The sequence below is a fragment of the Natator depressus genome, chromosome 4 (assembly GCF_965152275.1).
Source record: "Natator depressus isolate rNatDep1 chromosome 4, rNatDep2.hap1, whole genome shotgun sequence".
NCBI lineage: Eukaryota > Metazoa > Chordata > Testudines > Cheloniidae > Natator > Natator depressus.
In genome coordinates, this window is record NC_134237.1 from 60254374 (window position 1) to 60271801 (window position 17428).

The 17428-nt window shown below is 40.9% G+C and overlaps 1 protein-coding gene across 1 annotated transcript in view; it reads right to left on the reverse strand.

Annotated features, from left to right (window-relative positions):
• The window catches only part of PLRG1 (pleiotropic regulator 1), a 30490-nt gene extending 17288 nt beyond the window's left edge, over positions 1-13202 (reverse strand). The window contains 9 exon segments of the mRNA XM_074951029.1: positions 2828-2929; positions 3181-3271; positions 6766-6859; positions 8130-8183; positions 9303-9445; positions 10542-10648; positions 12891-13022; positions 13025-13112; positions 13114-13202. Of these exon segments, the coding sequence (XP_074807130.1) occupies positions 2828-2929; positions 3181-3271; positions 6766-6859; positions 8130-8183; positions 9303-9445; positions 10542-10648; positions 12891-13022; positions 13025-13112; positions 13114-13202 (900 nt within the window).
• Positions 13203-17428: the final 4226 nt, after the last annotated feature.

The following is a 17428-nucleotide window of genomic DNA, read 5'->3' on the forward strand; positions in this document are numbered from 1 at the left end:
CTTCACTAAACCTCATCGTCCTGTTGCTCTATTTTCTGGGCAGCTATGGATCTGGAAGCCACATTCTATTTTCTGTGGCTATCACTCTCCACTATATCAGAGCGCAGCTCCAGTGTAGTGGAGAATCAGGGCCAGAGTGCTAAAACAAACTGAACCCAATCAAGGCTCCCCTGTACGCATGGGTTCAATGCACCTGGTGAACCAGCCTTGCTCCCTTTTGGGATTTTAACAGCTAGTGCTGGGCCATGACTGATCAGGAGATGCAGGCAGACTACGGTACTGAGCCTTCCACCATGTCATCTTCAGTTATATACAATTATTCTCTTTAAAGTCCTGGTTTCCTTATTAAACTGTCCCAGCCACTGTTCACTTGTTTCCTTTTTCGACTGTTGCACCAAAAATAAAATATGCCTCTTAATTTTTATAATTGAATTGCTGCAGAGCTATAATCTTACATCATACTCTTACACATTCCTTTGTGCTCAACTGTTTTTCAAAAAGACTTCTCTTTACATTAACCATAGGTTCATGGATAATAAATCTTTAGTAAATGTTTACAAAACGTCAAGTGTACATACAAAGGCACTATATACTAGCTGAACTGTGCTAACAAGATAAGATACTCCTCTGGTAACTTAGCATTAGTGAGATTTTCCAGTCTCTCACAATTAAGTCTGATCTTCCTTCAGTAACCAGACCATTTCTCTGAGCACGGAAGCTACTTGAGTTTCATATTATGTAAACTTTTCCTTTAAGTAATGTGTTTATCTAAAGGGAGTGTTTCATTGTTTTCAGTTTGTTTTTTCTACCATATACCTTTAGAATTTTTCCCTTTCATGCTTATTTTTCCATATACTCATTTCACAAGGTATTCAGATACCTTGGTGATAACTGAGAAATACTAATTGGTATCATCTGAGAGAATAAAACTAAGGCAACAATTAACATTAATGCAACTTTTAGACTGAGCTCAAGCACATACAGGTCAAGCAGTTCTAAATGAAGTGATAATTCAACAGTGTTTAGACAGTATTCATGTTAGGTAAAACTGGTCAGATTTATTGAAAAATTCTCCAACAGTGTTTGTATTTAAAAATTATATTAATGCTTTTATTTCACTATGATCTGTTTAGACTGTTAGAGCAGCAATTGCAGGGTTTCCTACTGGAAATATAGTCAATTTTAAAAAATTAGTTAAAAGTAGTTTCAGGTTGTGACATGACCAGAAAGCGTTAAACATCCTACAGGATAACTTACTCAAATTCAAGCCTTAAAAATATATGGGGAGATAATGTTTGTGTTTTTGTGTATTTACATATATATGGGTAAAGGTCAACAATGTAATCAACAGTCCCTGTCTACGCTGTATTCTGATAATTCAGATATCAAAAGAACATCCTAGCATCTAAATGAATTGTAAACAAGGGATATCACTGTATTCATCTCTCTTTGAAATGTATGTATAGCAAATCATCTGTGAATGGTGGAGGAACAGGCAATTGGCTTATGTTAATTTGTATATTTAAGTATCTGTGACAGGTTTCAGAGTGGTAGCCGTGTTAGTCTGTATCAGCAAAAACAAGAAGGAGACCTCGTGGCACCTTAGAGACTAAGAAATTTATCTGGGCAAAAGCTTTTGTGGGCTAGAACCCACTTCATCAGATGAATGGAGTGGAAAATACAGGAGCAGGTATAAATACATGAAAAGATGCGAGTTGCCTTACCAAGTGTGAAGTCAGTCTAATGAGATGAACTACTTCAAAGTTGCCCTAATTACCTATTGTTCCCAAACGTGTCAAAGAAGACTTGAAATTGTATAAAAGATCCTTGGGTCCCAATCCCTTTTAACTAAGATCTGCTTAAACTTCATCAGGGGAAGTTCGAGTCACAATATTGAGGTCCCAGTTCAGCTGGAAACACCTTGAATATGATACTGGACATTGGACTATAACCCATGGACTAAATTCTAAAAGAACTCTTTGCAACTACAAAGTTCACCATCTCTGCTATGTATCTGAACCTCAAGAATTGAACTCATGTCTGTATGTACATTGATCTTTTAACCTATACTCTCTCTCTTTTCTAATAAATTTTAGTTTAGTTAAGAAGAACTGGCTATAAGTATGTATTTGGGTAAGATCTGGAATATTCATTAACCTGGGAAGTAATGTGTCCAATCCTTTGGGATTGGTAGAACCTTTTCTTTTATATGGTGAATAAGATTTTCATTAATCTTAATCATATTTGACTTAGGTAACCAGGTGGAGGCCTGAGGCTGTGTTACTTTAAGGGAACTGTGGTTTGGACTTCTGGGTGACCAGTAAGGTATAACAGAAGCTGTTTAGTGCTGACTTGGTAAATCTAAGTATTAAAATAGCCACCAGCTACGGGGTTGTCTGCCCCAGTTCACCCTAATTGAGTGACCTCAGCTGGCTCCCCTGGGAATCCGGTCACACAGGTATTACATCTGTCCAGGAGTCACTCTAAGTTTCTCTCTCTCTCTTTTCTTTTCACTCACTGTTAAAGTGAAAGACCCACACAAACAAGAGGGGAAAATGAATGTTTATAAACAATATGCTGCCAAACGTATGAAGTAAACAAAATGGGAAAAAACTCTAAAATAGTTTAATTTCTCTTTTCAGGTGATACCTCTAATAGGCTGGAGGTACACTCACATTTCAGACAGAGGCTTGATTTTTAAATTGACTGTCTGTTTAATTCGTTTTTGGGGTAAGATAAGTAAAATTTTAAAATATGGGCTTGAGTATATATATACAATGTAAAATGTATATACTCCTTTTTATTTTGTTGCACGTTTCCAACTTACTCTGTACAGTTTCCATGGTGGATGCCATTGAGGTTTGGGCATTGTTGGAGCTTTCTTTGCAATCAACGCAGAATTTTTGTTCCCACCTGCTTCCATCAGAGCCTATAAATTGAACAGAAGGTTACGATTATGTTCTATGACAAACACCCTCCACTCAACTCTGGAGTGTCTTGCACCCCTTCCAAAGCCGAGAGGATGCTCCATCCTCTCAAGGCCTCACATTTTGGTCAGCCTCTTTCCATCAAGATGACTGCATAGGACTGCTACATGGAGCTAATTACAGAATCTGAACCCACTTTAGTAAAAGATTACATCATCAATATTAGAAGAGTTATGTATTATAAAAATCTCACCATGGACAAACCAGGAGGCTGTGCACGCTCCGGAATCCCGGCATGTCTGTAAATATCACCCACACCAGCAGCAGTACGATTTGCCTCTAACCTGGATAGAGAAAGAAGTTCTGAACAATGAATAGGAAGCACTTTAAAATAGTGAGGGAAAACTTAAAAAATTGGGTTTGTTAAATCTGGAGAAGAGAAGACTGAGAGGGGACATGATAACAGTTTTCAAGTACATAAAAGGTTGTTACAAGGAGGAGGGAGAAAAATGTTGTTAACTGCTGTGGATAGGACAAGAAGCAATGGGCTTAAATTGCAGCAAGGGCGGTTTAGGTTGGACATTAGGAAAAACTTTTTAACTGTCAGGGTCATTAAGCACTGGAATAAATTGCCTAGGGAGGTTGTGTAGGGGATTTTTAAGAGCAGGTTGGATTAACACCTGTCAGGGATGGTCTAGATAATACTTAGTCCTGCCTTGAGTGCAGGGGACTGGACTAGATAACCTCTTGAGGTCCCTTCCAGTCCTAGAATTCTATTCTATTATGCCTTACTCAAAAGTTAAATTAAAATCTGTAAAGCATTCAAAATATTTTTATTGAAGAATTTTCTTTTCTTTGCAGATCTCTGCTCAGCTTGGGCCCTCCATAAATCTAACATCTGGTCTGAAGCCAGCTGAGAGAATTACAATGTGGATTCTTACAAACTGGTGATGAAAGAGGAACGACCACAGCATAAGGGGTTTTTCAAGCACAGGGGCAGGAGTGGAAGTTGTATAAAGAGGCCCCAAACATTATTGTGCACAAGGCCAGCACTGTTTCCCTCCCCAATACCAATGCTGACAGAGTAATCTGACACCAGGAGGCACTACTGTAATAAACATTAGCCATTTCCTCCTAAGTTCCAGCTTCAGAGATTTCATTCCATTCCAGAGAACAAGAGATCCAAATAATTTCCCCAGCTCTAGATATCTGGTGCTACAGTACATAGTGCAGCCACCAGCTTTTCTTATTCAGGGTCAGTAATGAAATTAAGGTAAATGATCACTTGGAATCTACTACATTTTTTTTTTTTTAAAGTTTTTTTTAAAGGGAAATGTGATGGAAAAGCAAAAAAATTGTCAGGAAGACTCATAAGGCCAGTGTAGAACCAAAAACTATCCCCCCCCACCTTTTTTTTAAAAACGTGTTTCTTTCTCTGGTACTGTGTGGGGAAAAAACTACAAACTAACAGCAGAACCCGGTGATATACATAGTGCTGTGAAACATAAAGTAAACAGACTGAATTAACAGGGAAATTCCACACACCCCTCCTGTTGTATTAATCTCAGGTATTACTTTTGTAAGCCTTGCTGGAGCTCTAGGCATAACTAACAGTGTGAACCAAATGCTGTGAACTAGAATAGGTCTGGCCTTGGCAAAACAACACACTAGATATTGGCTAACCAAGTAAGCGCATTCCTGACCGGAGAGAATGGTACAAGAACACCCAGAGTTTTCAAATAACTACATAAACACATTCTTAAGAGATGGTACAGGAACACACCGATTGCTCTAAGATAAAGATGGGTTGACAGGCTAATGGAAAAGGATGTTTTACTCAAACTAGCACGTACAAGGATAAGGGTGGTAACTAACCATGTTGGGAGTGTAAGACATAACTTGTTTGTATCAATGAACAAAACGAGAAGCCACAGGAGGGGCACCTTTGTCCAGCTTAGGGGAGAGTGGAGACTCCAACTGCTGTCTGAGCCGGTCCATTTCACAGACATACATTTGTTAGTGTACCTGTAGCTTCTATGGGGTGCTAGGACAGTGCTTCATCAACAATAAACTGACCAAGCACCTTCATTACTGAACTGAGCTTGTTGTCTATATTATGAGTAACATCAAGGTTTGCTGAATTAGCAAGTTCTCTGCTGGTGCTAATAACATCAGAACTCCACAAATGGAAGCATTTAGCCAGTGGCGCACAAACTTTTCCAGTTGTGGCCCCCCTTTACCATTAACGGAATCGGTCCACGCTCCCCCTCCATTACTGGACAGCCAGGCTTCCTCAGCAGCTGAGCTTGGGCTGAAGGCAGAGCTGGGGGAAGAACTCGGGATAGGGGAGTCGGGGACAGACGTGGAGCTGGTCTGGGAGTGAAGAAGGAAGGAGGGCAGAGCTGGACTGCAGACAGAGCAGGGGGCAGAGTGGGATTGGAAGCATGGTGCTCCCTCCCTGTCCCCTACTGCGGCTGAAGCCAGCCCCACTGTGCTCTCCCCCAGAATGTTCCTCTGCACTCCCCTGGGGGTGCGCACCCCAGGTTGGGGACCACTGCACTAAGCACTTGTAACAGCCAAGCAACCCCTGGATAGTGTTACCATGGCAACAACATTCCAGCCTTCAGCATTTAACTTTTACCAAGAATAGGTAAAAAAAAATTAAAAAAACTTCAGGAAGGTGTGATTTTAAGTGGAAAGTATCCCTTTAAAGATATACTAAATGTGAAGCCCACGTCTGATTATCACATGTTTTGATTGCCGGAAGGTAGATCGAAAGTTATCAAGGATTTCTGTATAGCATATCAAGAAAGAAGTTGTTCTTACGAACAATTAAGTTCCATGAAAATTTAATAGATACCAGCAATGAAAAATAAAACTATTTTGCTTGAGGTAGGGTATCCTATATTGTTGTTATGAGTTACTGTGTGAAAAACAATAAAACTGGAAAGAAGATTATTATTCACACCCAACAAATATTATGATTAGAGATGTACAGAACAGAGAATATATAAATGACTGTGAATCTGCATCGGAACTGGGGCCAAAAGAGAGAGAAATTACAAATCAGACATAGAACCATGTGAGTAGGAACTGTGATGATTGCAAAACAGTACAGTATAATTTTTTTGTATATTAAAAGAACAACACTGCTTATGGTGCTGGATTAAAACTTATAGGTTGCAGAAAAAGATATGTAATCAGTTACTGCAAGCAAAAAAAAATTAGCTCAGAGTTAAGACCGAAAGACTGCCCTCTACTTTAGTGTCTTCCCAACCACCATAATCATCATCATCATCTTGACAACACAATACTTTTCTCAAAAAACCCACAAGCATTGAAAAGCTTGGCCATTCCAAGTAAAGGTTCTGCTTAAGAAAAAACAAAATATATGCAAATGCAGTTATAGTCACCCACATTCTTCCTAACAGTTCTACTTCGGGATTCTGTGATAACTTTACTCTTCCATCCAAACAAATTAATCTAACCACCACAAAAAAATAAATTCTTCATCTTAAAAAACCTGTTTAGTGGAAGGCTAAGCATACTATAATCTGATTGCTATGTGTGGCACTACTGGAGCAAAATTGCTTGGGTGACATTAATTTTTGCATGAGAATATTCTCTAGTGATTTAGTATTTAACTGCAAAATGCAATCTTAATTTGTAATTTCCAAGCTAATGTTAGTATTTTTATTTATTGATTTAAAAAGAAAAGTAGATCATTTGAGGGTGTTTTTGTCTGAAGAAAGATTCTTTCATCATTAAATCCAGGTTATGTTTTTTACCTTGGTTATAGGTTATTAAAAAAATGTTTAAGAAAATAATTTAGCAGTACCTGGACTGAGAAGGAGGAAGTGCCACAGCTAAGGACTGAGCAGCTGATTCACTGGGCATTCTCTGGATCTTAGTGTCTGCTGTCAGAGCCACACCTTACAAAAGAAAGTTACAAAAAGCACAAATAAATCTGGTCAGAGATCCATTAGCATTTTTAAGGAGTACTTGTGGCACCTTAGAGACTAACCAATTTATTTGAGCATAAGCTTTCGTGAACTACAGCTCACTTCATAAAAGCTTATGCTCAAATAAATTGGTTAGTCTCTAAGGTGCCACAAGTACTCCTTTTCTTTTTGCCAATACAGACTAACACAGCTGCTACTCTGAAACCTGTCATTAGCATTTTTGTATCTCAACTGTTACATATAACTGAATATTTTGGTAGCAAAGAAATCTTTGTCATTCATTGACATAGCTGACAGATAAGAATATTGCAAAACTAAATAAAATAAGGTTATTGTTCATTTTGGTCCAAATCCTTTGCATGGTGACTCAACACTGTACAGGGGCACATTCAGGGCTTGACTGGCAGTGGTACGGCTCTATTACAAGAGACAAGAAATGCCTACATAGAGACAGTGTGCAAACCCCTTCCCCTAGACACTGTGGAACAGAGAACCCAGCATGGGTGCAGTCTGTTTTGGGGTAAGTTACAGAAGAGACAGCAAGAAAACCCATGACTTTCTAAACTCACTGGCTGATACTGTAGGGGTAGTGCAGGAACTATAAAACCATCAGCCCTCCATAAATTGCAATATTAGGGGTTGGGAGTGAGATTCTGTCCCCTTCCCTTAAGGCATACCTGTTCAAAATGCTTTTACTGTGCTTTTGCACCTCTGTTGTTCCACCTCTCAACCAATGTTTTAAGTATTGGACACTAGCATTCAGATTAAATTAATTTTTCCTATATCAAAATGACAGTTTCAATGTCTCCTACAGCATATACTTTGATAATGAAACTATACTTTTCCAATTCTATGAACAGTAAAGATGGCCCACTTTCTGAAACATTCCATTTAAACTGTAAAAATATATGGGGTATGATACCACAGACCTGATTCAAACAAAACTCCCACTAAAGTTAATGTAGTTGAGGCATCCTGTAGATACCCAAAGTAGAAAATATTTTATAGCTACTGCCTATCTATTTTTCCACAACTTTCTTCTAATATAGCCAGTCAGAAGAGTTTCATTAACACCCCAATGAGAACATCCTTATTAAAATTTATCAATAAAATTCACAGTTGAAGCTAAACCTATCCAGTCTAGATCATCAGCACAAACTCTGAATTTCCTGAATTTTTAAATAGTTTTTCTATCATTTGTGTGTGAAAAGTAGATATTTTTATATAAAATTTTACTCACCAGGACCAGGTGGATATGGATGTGTACCTGTTATCAAATATTCAAGTTCTTGTCCTAAATAACAGAATATTTTCTTAATTATTGCTTTTTGTTGTAAACACTAAAATAAATTATCAATTACAAAAATCGTAGCATGTCAGCAACCAGCAAAAATGGCAGTTGCATCTAAGTTATAACACTGCAGTACCTGAGTGCTCCCTATTTCCCTTTGTTTCTTTTACTCTCCACTGTGTAAGAAAGATATCTGGTATTGATCAGAAAAACACCATTCTTTGAAATGCTGATGTTACCGCTTACTACCAACAATGACTTCGCTTTAGGAACACTAGGCCCTCACAAAAAACCTAAAAAGTATATTTCATACAGATAAGGATGCATTAGAGAAGCTCAGCCAGCAAGAAAAAAGATTCTGTTACCCAACAAATGAACGTTCCACCTGGAATGTATGAGAATTTTAGAGAAGAGCTAATCAGGTTATTAAGCTAACACAATGAAATTTATATGAGATTGGAGAAGGAAAAAAAGGAAGGCAAATACAATGTTTTTTTTCCTTCTCTTCTTAAGAGAGTCCTCACCATGCCAGCCTCTCTCACTACCTGTCACTCTCTCAGAAGGTTTTCAAGCAAGATCTTTTGAAAAGAAAATCTCAGCTACAGTATGAAGATGTGAGGTACTCTTGAGAAAAGAGCAACATATCACAGTAGAAGGGATCAACCAGAAGTTAAAAAATCTCAAGGAACATGTCATGTGCCACTAGAAGAGTTTTTAACAGAAAGGGAAAAGGGATTCCTCCTTCAATGAGTAATTCATACTTAAATATAGGATATTTTCAATACCTACATATCTAAAGGCAGTGGAAAAAGTTCTATATCACTCTTATCACACATTCTTTACCACCACCATTGGTGGCAAACTAGAAGAACACAAAGTCTTGTTTTCTCTTTGCCACCTACACGAAATACCCATTATGTTTTTGAACCTTATTATTTGCATAACATTGTACCACGAACAGATAAACACCTTCCCTGTTCCAAACAGTTTATGTTGTATGGACATACGCCAGTAGAATACAAGACAATGAAAAATAGAGGTTTTCCTTACAAATATTTCCATCAGGCTATATCATAGCGATCTTGAAATTTAATTTTGGTTAACTAGTAATGGCACACTAACCTTGATTTGCAGGATACTGTTTATGTCCATAGAGATCCCCTGTATTCGGAGAATCCTTCTCTCTAAAATTTTCCTTCAGAATAGGCATGTGCAGCACAGAAGCATAATCTGTGCGAAGCTTGATTGACATCTTTAATTTGTGGCTGTTTAAGAAAACAACAAAATATATTAAATCTTGATCTTCTAATATATTATTCATTTAAAAATGTTTTAAAAATATTTTAAAATATTAGCTATGCTAACATTTTCCTTTCATTATCACCAGATAGCAGTTTTGCCCAAGAGTCTGAATGTACACTATCTGACTTGGATGACAATTAGAGCTAGTCAGAAATTTTTCAATTAAACTATTTTGCCAAGCCTGAAATGTCTTACAGAAGTGAACCAGATTCCACTACCCTTTGCAGAAAAGGGTTCTTACAGAAATCTGCCTGGTTCCCCACCAGCTCATCTGGCAGTTGCTGGGGTCCCTGAGCTTCCACAGTCTGAAGCTCCATGGCAGTTATGCCATGCAGGCTGTCCCAGAGCTGGCGATCCCAGGCTTCCAGGGTCCACAACTCCATGGCAGCCCCACCATGGCAAGGCTGTCTAAGTCCTTGTCACAGAGCTGAGAGCCAGACAGCCCTGTAAGCTCCAGACCTAGCCAGGATGGCTCTCAGAACATAGGCTCCTGGCTTCACAGCAGGGAACCTGTAAGCCCTGGGAGCCTCAGCTTGCTATGGAGCTGGTAGCCTGGAGGTCCTGGTACTGGCTTCCACACTTCGTGGATCTGGGGAGCCCCACCATGAAGACTGCCCTGGGACCAGGAATCCCAGGGCTTCCAGACTCTCAGGCTAGCTGGCTAGGAGTCTGGAAGCCCTGAGGTCACTGGCCCAAAGGCACTCTTCATGGTGAGCAGCCCCAGAACTACAGACCCAGCAGCTGCTGACTGAAAATGACATTTTTGTCAGTTTCAGCACTACTAAATGTCAATTTCAGACAGCAGCTGCCTCTCCCCAGATTCATATTTTGTTTTAGAAACACCGTGTTTAGGTGTTTCCAAAACTAATTTTTTAGGAGAATTTTCAGTTTATAATTAAATCTGAATTGGACCAAATTCAAAAATTTTTAAATGAAACCAAATTTGAAGTGAACTGGAAATCCTGAGTTTCAGCCAGCGCTAGAAACAGTTGCAAAGGAGTGCCTGCATCACATTAACGTTTTTACACATACCAATTATTTTATGATGGCTGTTCTTACCTTACATCATCTAATGGTATAGGCTTTGCATTATCAGCCACAAACATATCATGGGTTCTCTTCAAGGATCTGAACACTAATGTGTGCACAGAGTGTTTCTGCACTTCCTGCAGAGAAGATACATTTAATTATACATGTGGCAAGAATTTAATTAAAAACCTGAAAACGGCAATGAAAACTGAAGTAGTGATTCTTGCCTTCTGTATGTAAGAAATGGACTTTGTTTAGTTTGCTAAAGTACACAGTTGTGCTTGAGTGCTAAAAAAAATATAATTTGGTGAGAGAGAGTTTCATCTCCAAATTTAAATCAATAATTAACTACTTCTCCCTTTCATGGGATACTGTGATGATCAAAAATAGCTAGCCAAAACTCTGATCAACATTCTGTGTTTCCAACTATAGGCACATAGGTGAATTTAATGAAGACAAACAAAAAAGCTTTTCACTCATGCTTGCCAGCTCCATTTTTATAAGCAGCCAATAAAGCAAGTGAGTCAGAGAGCAGAACTCCCTATAAATTTTATTTTATTGCCTAAATAAACAAGCAAAAGAAAAAAAAAGATTTATAAAGTGCCATGTACATTATGTCACCTTTGTGTATGCCTCTGATCAGAAAACTGTACAGAGGTGTTATTCTGGGCTCAAAATCAGTAGCACTTGTTTTCATTTAATTAATCAAAGTGTTTTGTTTTTAAAAAGAAAAGGTCTAGCACATTATTGAGCTGTGAACAAGAACTCATAAGCAGATTAACAAAACTTTAATGGTAATTCTAATATCAAATGTTAGTTTTTCTACCACAACTGTATTAGCCTTTTCTCTTCCCCGAAGACCCAGGAAGAGGGCCATGATTCGCAGACAGAGATCAAGTTTCAAAAACATTAGGAATGTCTGAGTGACGTGCTTAGTACCATCTACACTATATCTCTCTTTCATCAACACTTAAGAAATGTGTCTTTTATAAGTGCTATGTAAATAACTGGCAACTAAAGCATATATTAGTTTCTTTTACTAATGGGAATTGAAACCAAACTAAAAACAGAAACAAGAATTACAATAGATGCTGGAGTAACTATAGTCCAATGAGAGGAACATGGACCGAGAGTCAGGAAACTATAGTTCTATTCCTAGTTCACTCGCTGATCCGATGTTTAGCTTGGGACAAATTACAATCTTTCTCATGTGCCCCACTTGTAAAATGGGGACTGACAGTACTCTTCACCTTGAATAAAGGGCTCAGTTCTTGTCACCTAACCTCAAAAAATATAGAAGTAGGAGCCCAGAGATGGATGGACAGAACAGATTAAAAGCATGTAGAGATTGCAAAGTCTAGGACCGTTTAGTTTAGAAGCACAATATACTGACAAAAAAAAAAGTTATAGATAGGCAAAATAAAAATGCTGCTTGTGAATTTATTAGAGTGTGATTTAAGGATGTTACTTCCTATATTTTGACATGTGATGTTGACAATGTGTGTTTTAACTATTATCAAGCTTTAACTTTTTGAATCAACATCTACTGTCATTAAATAATTATTGTCCGACTCTCCACCCACAATTTCCTGGAACTGTGAAAATGTAAATGGATAAAAATAGCAATGAAATACAAATGAAAATGGATATTATCTGTCAAAATGATAAAACAAAAATCTAATTCTGCCAAGCCTAAATATAACTCTACAACCTGGATTAACCAGATAATCTGCTGGTCTGATCCGGTACTGCAATTCCTATGTTTGATGATGATACTTGCTTTTGTAAAGTACTTTGAGATCTACAGCAGCTAATACTTATTATCTGATGATGTGACCTATGTGAAGTGAGTGGCTCTCTGTCCAGTTTCACCTCCAAGACCTCTATATAAACGCCACAGCATAATCTTAACCACTTGTCAAACCCATTGATAATGTCAACAGAGACCAAGGACCAGAGAGACCGGCAAACTCGTTGTTGGGTTTAAACCTTACAAGGCACACAGCTCGCATTGCTGCCAAGGAGCAGGGGCGGCGACACCTTCCCCGAAGGGTTCAAAACGGGAACGTTTTCTGCTGTAACTTGCCAGCGACCAGCGGCCTCCGAGGCGCCTTCGCTTCGTGCAGACGCTGCCCTGGGGCGAGGGGCAAACCCCCGACGGGGACCCAACACACTGGTCCCCTCGCTCGTTACTGTACGCACCACAAGGGCGACCGGCAGCTGCCCCAGAGCACGGTTCACTGCCACTGCTGCGCGAGGCTGGCGGCGGGCGGGTTCGGTCCCACGGGGGACGCGGGGTCCCAGCCTCGCCCCCACGCCTCGGCCTGCGGCTCAGCTCATCCCCCCGCCGGGCGGAACAAACCCCACCACGGGGCATACCGGAAACGGGGGGAGGGGGCTAATCGCAGCTTCAGGGGCCGTGGGAGGCCGGAATCCCCCGCCCGCTTCTCCGGGCCGGGCGCTCCTCGCGTCGGCAGCGGCAAGCCCCTCACCCGGGGCGCTGGGGTTTCGAGGGCCCGACAGCCCCACCCACAGGGGCGGGCCGAGGCCGCTCTCTCACCTCCACCATGGTGCCCGCTGCCCCCAGCAAGAGACTGCCCGCGCACCGCCTGCCCGTTCCGCTATGGAGACACTTCCGGCGCCTGCCCGACTGCCCCGGAACTGACGTGCTGACAAAGACGCATGCGCCATCGATCGAGAACCGGCAGCGCTGAGGGGGCGGGGCGCGCGGCCGCAGAAGGGACGGGGCGGATCGCGCTGCTTGGGGAGCTGCGGGTTCGAGTCCTTCCACTCCCCGCGTGGTGCCCAGAGCGGGGGGTGGAAGGTGTCAGGGTCCGTTTCTGACGCTGCTACGCCTAGAGCGCTGGACACGGCAAGGGGCATTGGGCGCTGCGAATGGATGAAGTGTCTCTAGCCCACAGCAAACTACACACGCAGCGAGGGGGCGTGGGGTAGGGCCCCTGAGTTCAGGTGAGCCTGGCCTGTCAGCGCTATCTGCGCCCCTTGCGGCGGCACTGCGCTCGCCGCACGTGCTGGGGGGCGAGCCCGCTGCGGACTGCGGAGCGAGCCGCTGGCGGCGAGGCCTGTAGATAGGGCGGTAGCGCTTCCAGGAGCGCCCTCTGCCGCCCCGCACCCCAGAGCTCCTGGAACCCGCCGCCGCGGGCCAGCGAACTTCCCCTGCCCGCCGGGCTGGACGGGACTCGTTGGGACGGAGAAACGCCTGCCCCCGCGAAGCTCTAGCCGGTTGAAATGCGCACCCCGAGCCCGTGTTAGAAGATCTTGAGGGGAGCGATGCTCTGCAAACGTGTTGACAGTTTTTACAGATCACTCCAAAACAGGTTGAGAAGCAGCTTTAATATAATGTAGGATCAAAGTCTGACTCTTACGACTCCCGCTCCACTTGCCATGGAGTAAGACCACACACACTTTCTTCTACCCCAGGGTGTGAAACTTTAAAGCGCACACACTTAGAGACTAGCCTGAACCATCAGCCAGATGGTTTAAAACAAAAAAGTGTAATAAACAACTGAAAAAAGCTGTTTAGAAGATACACAGTTAGGCAGCTTTAATTTCACGGATGGCGCAACGTGTTTTAGCCAGGCTACATTGTGTCATTTCCACTCAGTCTTCGGGGATTACTTGATGAATATAGCTAGCCATGTGGTGGCACAGATGCTTTGTATAAACAATTGTTGCATGGAGCTATTAACCATCGGAACATAAAAAGAACAGGAGTACTTGTGGCACCTTAGAGACTAACAAATTTATTTGAGCATAAGCTTTCCTGAGCTACAGCTCACTTCATCGGAACAAAGCAACTGCAGTTACAGATACTGAACAGAAGAGTGCAATAGTTAGCTTTCTACAAGATACATGTATTTCACTGAGCAGCTGTAATAAGGATCAGAATGCTGAAAAGCATGTTGACAATTCCAAAATGAGAAATGTCTCTGGAGTATTGGTTTCTGAGATTAGATTTGATTTTATAAAACTTCATCCAACTTTCTAATCTTATTGTAGAATGCAGAGAAATATTTTAGTAGAGTTTTTCTAATTAATAGGAGTTGTAATATATTAAACTTTATGTATGAAACAAGCCAGAGTGATGTGGACAGGGAGAAGTGTTTTTAATCTCAGGATCACAATAAGCAATTTTGAAAGGAAAACTGCATTGTTATGTGATACTATATTCATTACACCTAGTAACACTAATTTTTTTTTTAAAGGAAGCCTTTATTTGAAACTCATAGAGTATTTGTTTTTCTCCAAAGAATCCATATAAACCACACAAAAAAGAAGTCGGCTATGGTCATACGTGGGGGGAAAAGATTATCTTGTTAATGGTCATGTATTACTATTATTATTTATCCATATAGCACCATAGTCATACAAGTAAATAAAAAGACAAGCCCCCTACCCTGAGGAATTTACAATCTCAGCTGTTTTGCCAAAATCCTCAGGAATTGAAATTCCTGCTATAAGACAGTTCCTCTGCATGGTGGCACTCCAGGGAAAATATGTATCTGGTGACCATGTACGGGCTTTGGAGACCAGAGTGGAGGAGCTAAGGGAGACAGAGAGGTATATAGATGAGACTTTCCGGGAGACAGTAGAACAGTCCCACCCCCAGTCTGACAGCCTCTGTGCTGTTGAGAAGGATGAAAGTCCCAGGAAAGGAGAGCATCTAACTGGAGCAGAGGGAAACCATCCCATAGTTGGGACCCTCTTTCCAGATGATGTTGTGGTATCTTCTCGTACTGAGGATACCCCTCCGGGAGAGGGAACTCCAGCTATTAGAAAGAGACAGGTATTAGTAATGGGCGATTCAATCATTAGAAACATAGATAGTTGGGTTTGCGATGACTGGGAGAACCGCATGGTGACTTGCCTGCCTGGTGCAAAGGTTGCAGTTCTCTTGAGACATCTAGATAGACTTATGTGTAGTGCTGGGGAGGAGCTGGTGGTCATGGTACATGTAGGTACCAATGACATAGGAGAGAGGTCCTGGAGGCCAAATTTAGGCTGCTAGGTAAGAGATTGAAGTCCAGGACCTCCATGGTAGCATTCTCTGAGATGCTCCCAGGTCCACGCGCAGGACCAGTTAGACAGGCAGAACAGCAGAGTCTCAATGCGTGGATGAGATGATGGGGTAGGGAGGAGGGGTTTAGATTTATTAGGAACTTGGGAAACTTTGGGGAAAGGGGGAGCCTATACAGGAAGGATGGGCTCCACCTAAACCAAAATGGAACCAGATTGTTAATGTTAATGGCACTTAACATTAAAAAGATTGTAGAGCAGTTTTTAAACTAAGGGCTTGGGGAAAGCCGGCAGATGCAGAGGAGCACATGTTTCGGACATCCCTTAGGGGAGGATCTATTAATAGAGAATCTCTATGTCTTAGTGAGGATGAGAGAATGGAAAATGATAAAATACAGGCTGGGTCTGATCAGAAACAGTCAAATAAAATAGAGTCCCATTCAATTACATAGTGTAACGGCAGACAGCTGAAAGGAGACAAGTTTTTAAAGTGCTTATATACCAATGCTAGAAGTGTAAATAATAAAATGGGTGAACTAGAGTGTCTCATATTAAATGAGGATATTGATATAATAGGTATCACAGAAACTTGATGGAAAGAGGATAATCAATACCAGGGTACAAAATATATCGGAAGGACAGAACAGGTCATGCCAGTGGGGGAATGGCACTGTATGTGAAAGAAAGCGTAGAATCAAATGAATTAAAAATTGTAAATGAATCAAATTGTACCATAGAATCTCTATGGATTGAAATTCCATGTTCTAATAATAAGAATATAGCGGTAGGGATATATTACCGACCACCTGACCAGGATGGTGATAGTGACTGTGAAATACTCAGGGAGATTAGAGAGGCTATTAAAATAAAAAAATAATAATAATGGGGGATTTCAATTAACCCCCTATTGACTGGGTACATGTCACCTCAGAATGGGATGCAGAAATAAAGTCTCTTGACACCTTAAATGACTGCTTCTTGGAGCAGCTGGTCCTGGAAACCACCAGAGGAGAAGCAATTCTTGATTTAGTCCTAAGTGGAGCACAGGATCTGGTCCAAGAGGTGAATATAGCTGGACTGTTTGGTAATAGTGACCATAATATAATTAAATTTAATATCCCTGTGGCAGGAAAAACACCACAATGGCCCAACACTGTAGCATTTAATTTCAGAAGGGGGAACTACACAAAAATGAGGAGGTTAGTTAAACAGAAATTAAAGGGTACAGTGCCAAAAGTGAAATCTCTGCAAGCTGCATGGAAACTTTTTAAAGACACCATAATAGAGGCTCAACTTAAATGTATACCTTAAATTAAAAAACATAGTAAGAGAACCAAAAAAGAGCCACCGTGGTTAAACAACAAAGTAAAAGAAGCAGTGAGAGGCAAAAAGACATCCTTTAAAAAGTGGAAGTTAAATCCTAGTGAAGAAAATAGAAAGAAGCGTAAACACTGGCAAATGAAATGTAAAAATGCAATTAGGAAGACCAAAAAAGAATTTGAGGAACAGCTAGCCAAAGACTCAAAAAGTAATAGCAAATTTTTTCTTAAGTACATCGGAAACAGGAAGCCTGCTGAACACCCAGTGGGGCCACTGGACGATCAAGGTACTAAAGGAGCATTCAAGGACGATGAGGCCATTGTGGAGAAACTAAATGAATTCTTTGCATCGGTCTTCATGGCTGAGGATGTGAGGGAGATTCCCAACCTGAGTCATTCTTTTTAGGTGACAGATCTGAGGAACTGTCCCAGATTGAGGTATCATTAGAGGAGGTTTTGGAACAAATTGATAAATTAAACAGCAATAAGTCACCAAGACCAGACGGTATTCACCCAAGAGTTCTGAAGGAACTCAAATGTGAAATTGCAGGACTACTAACT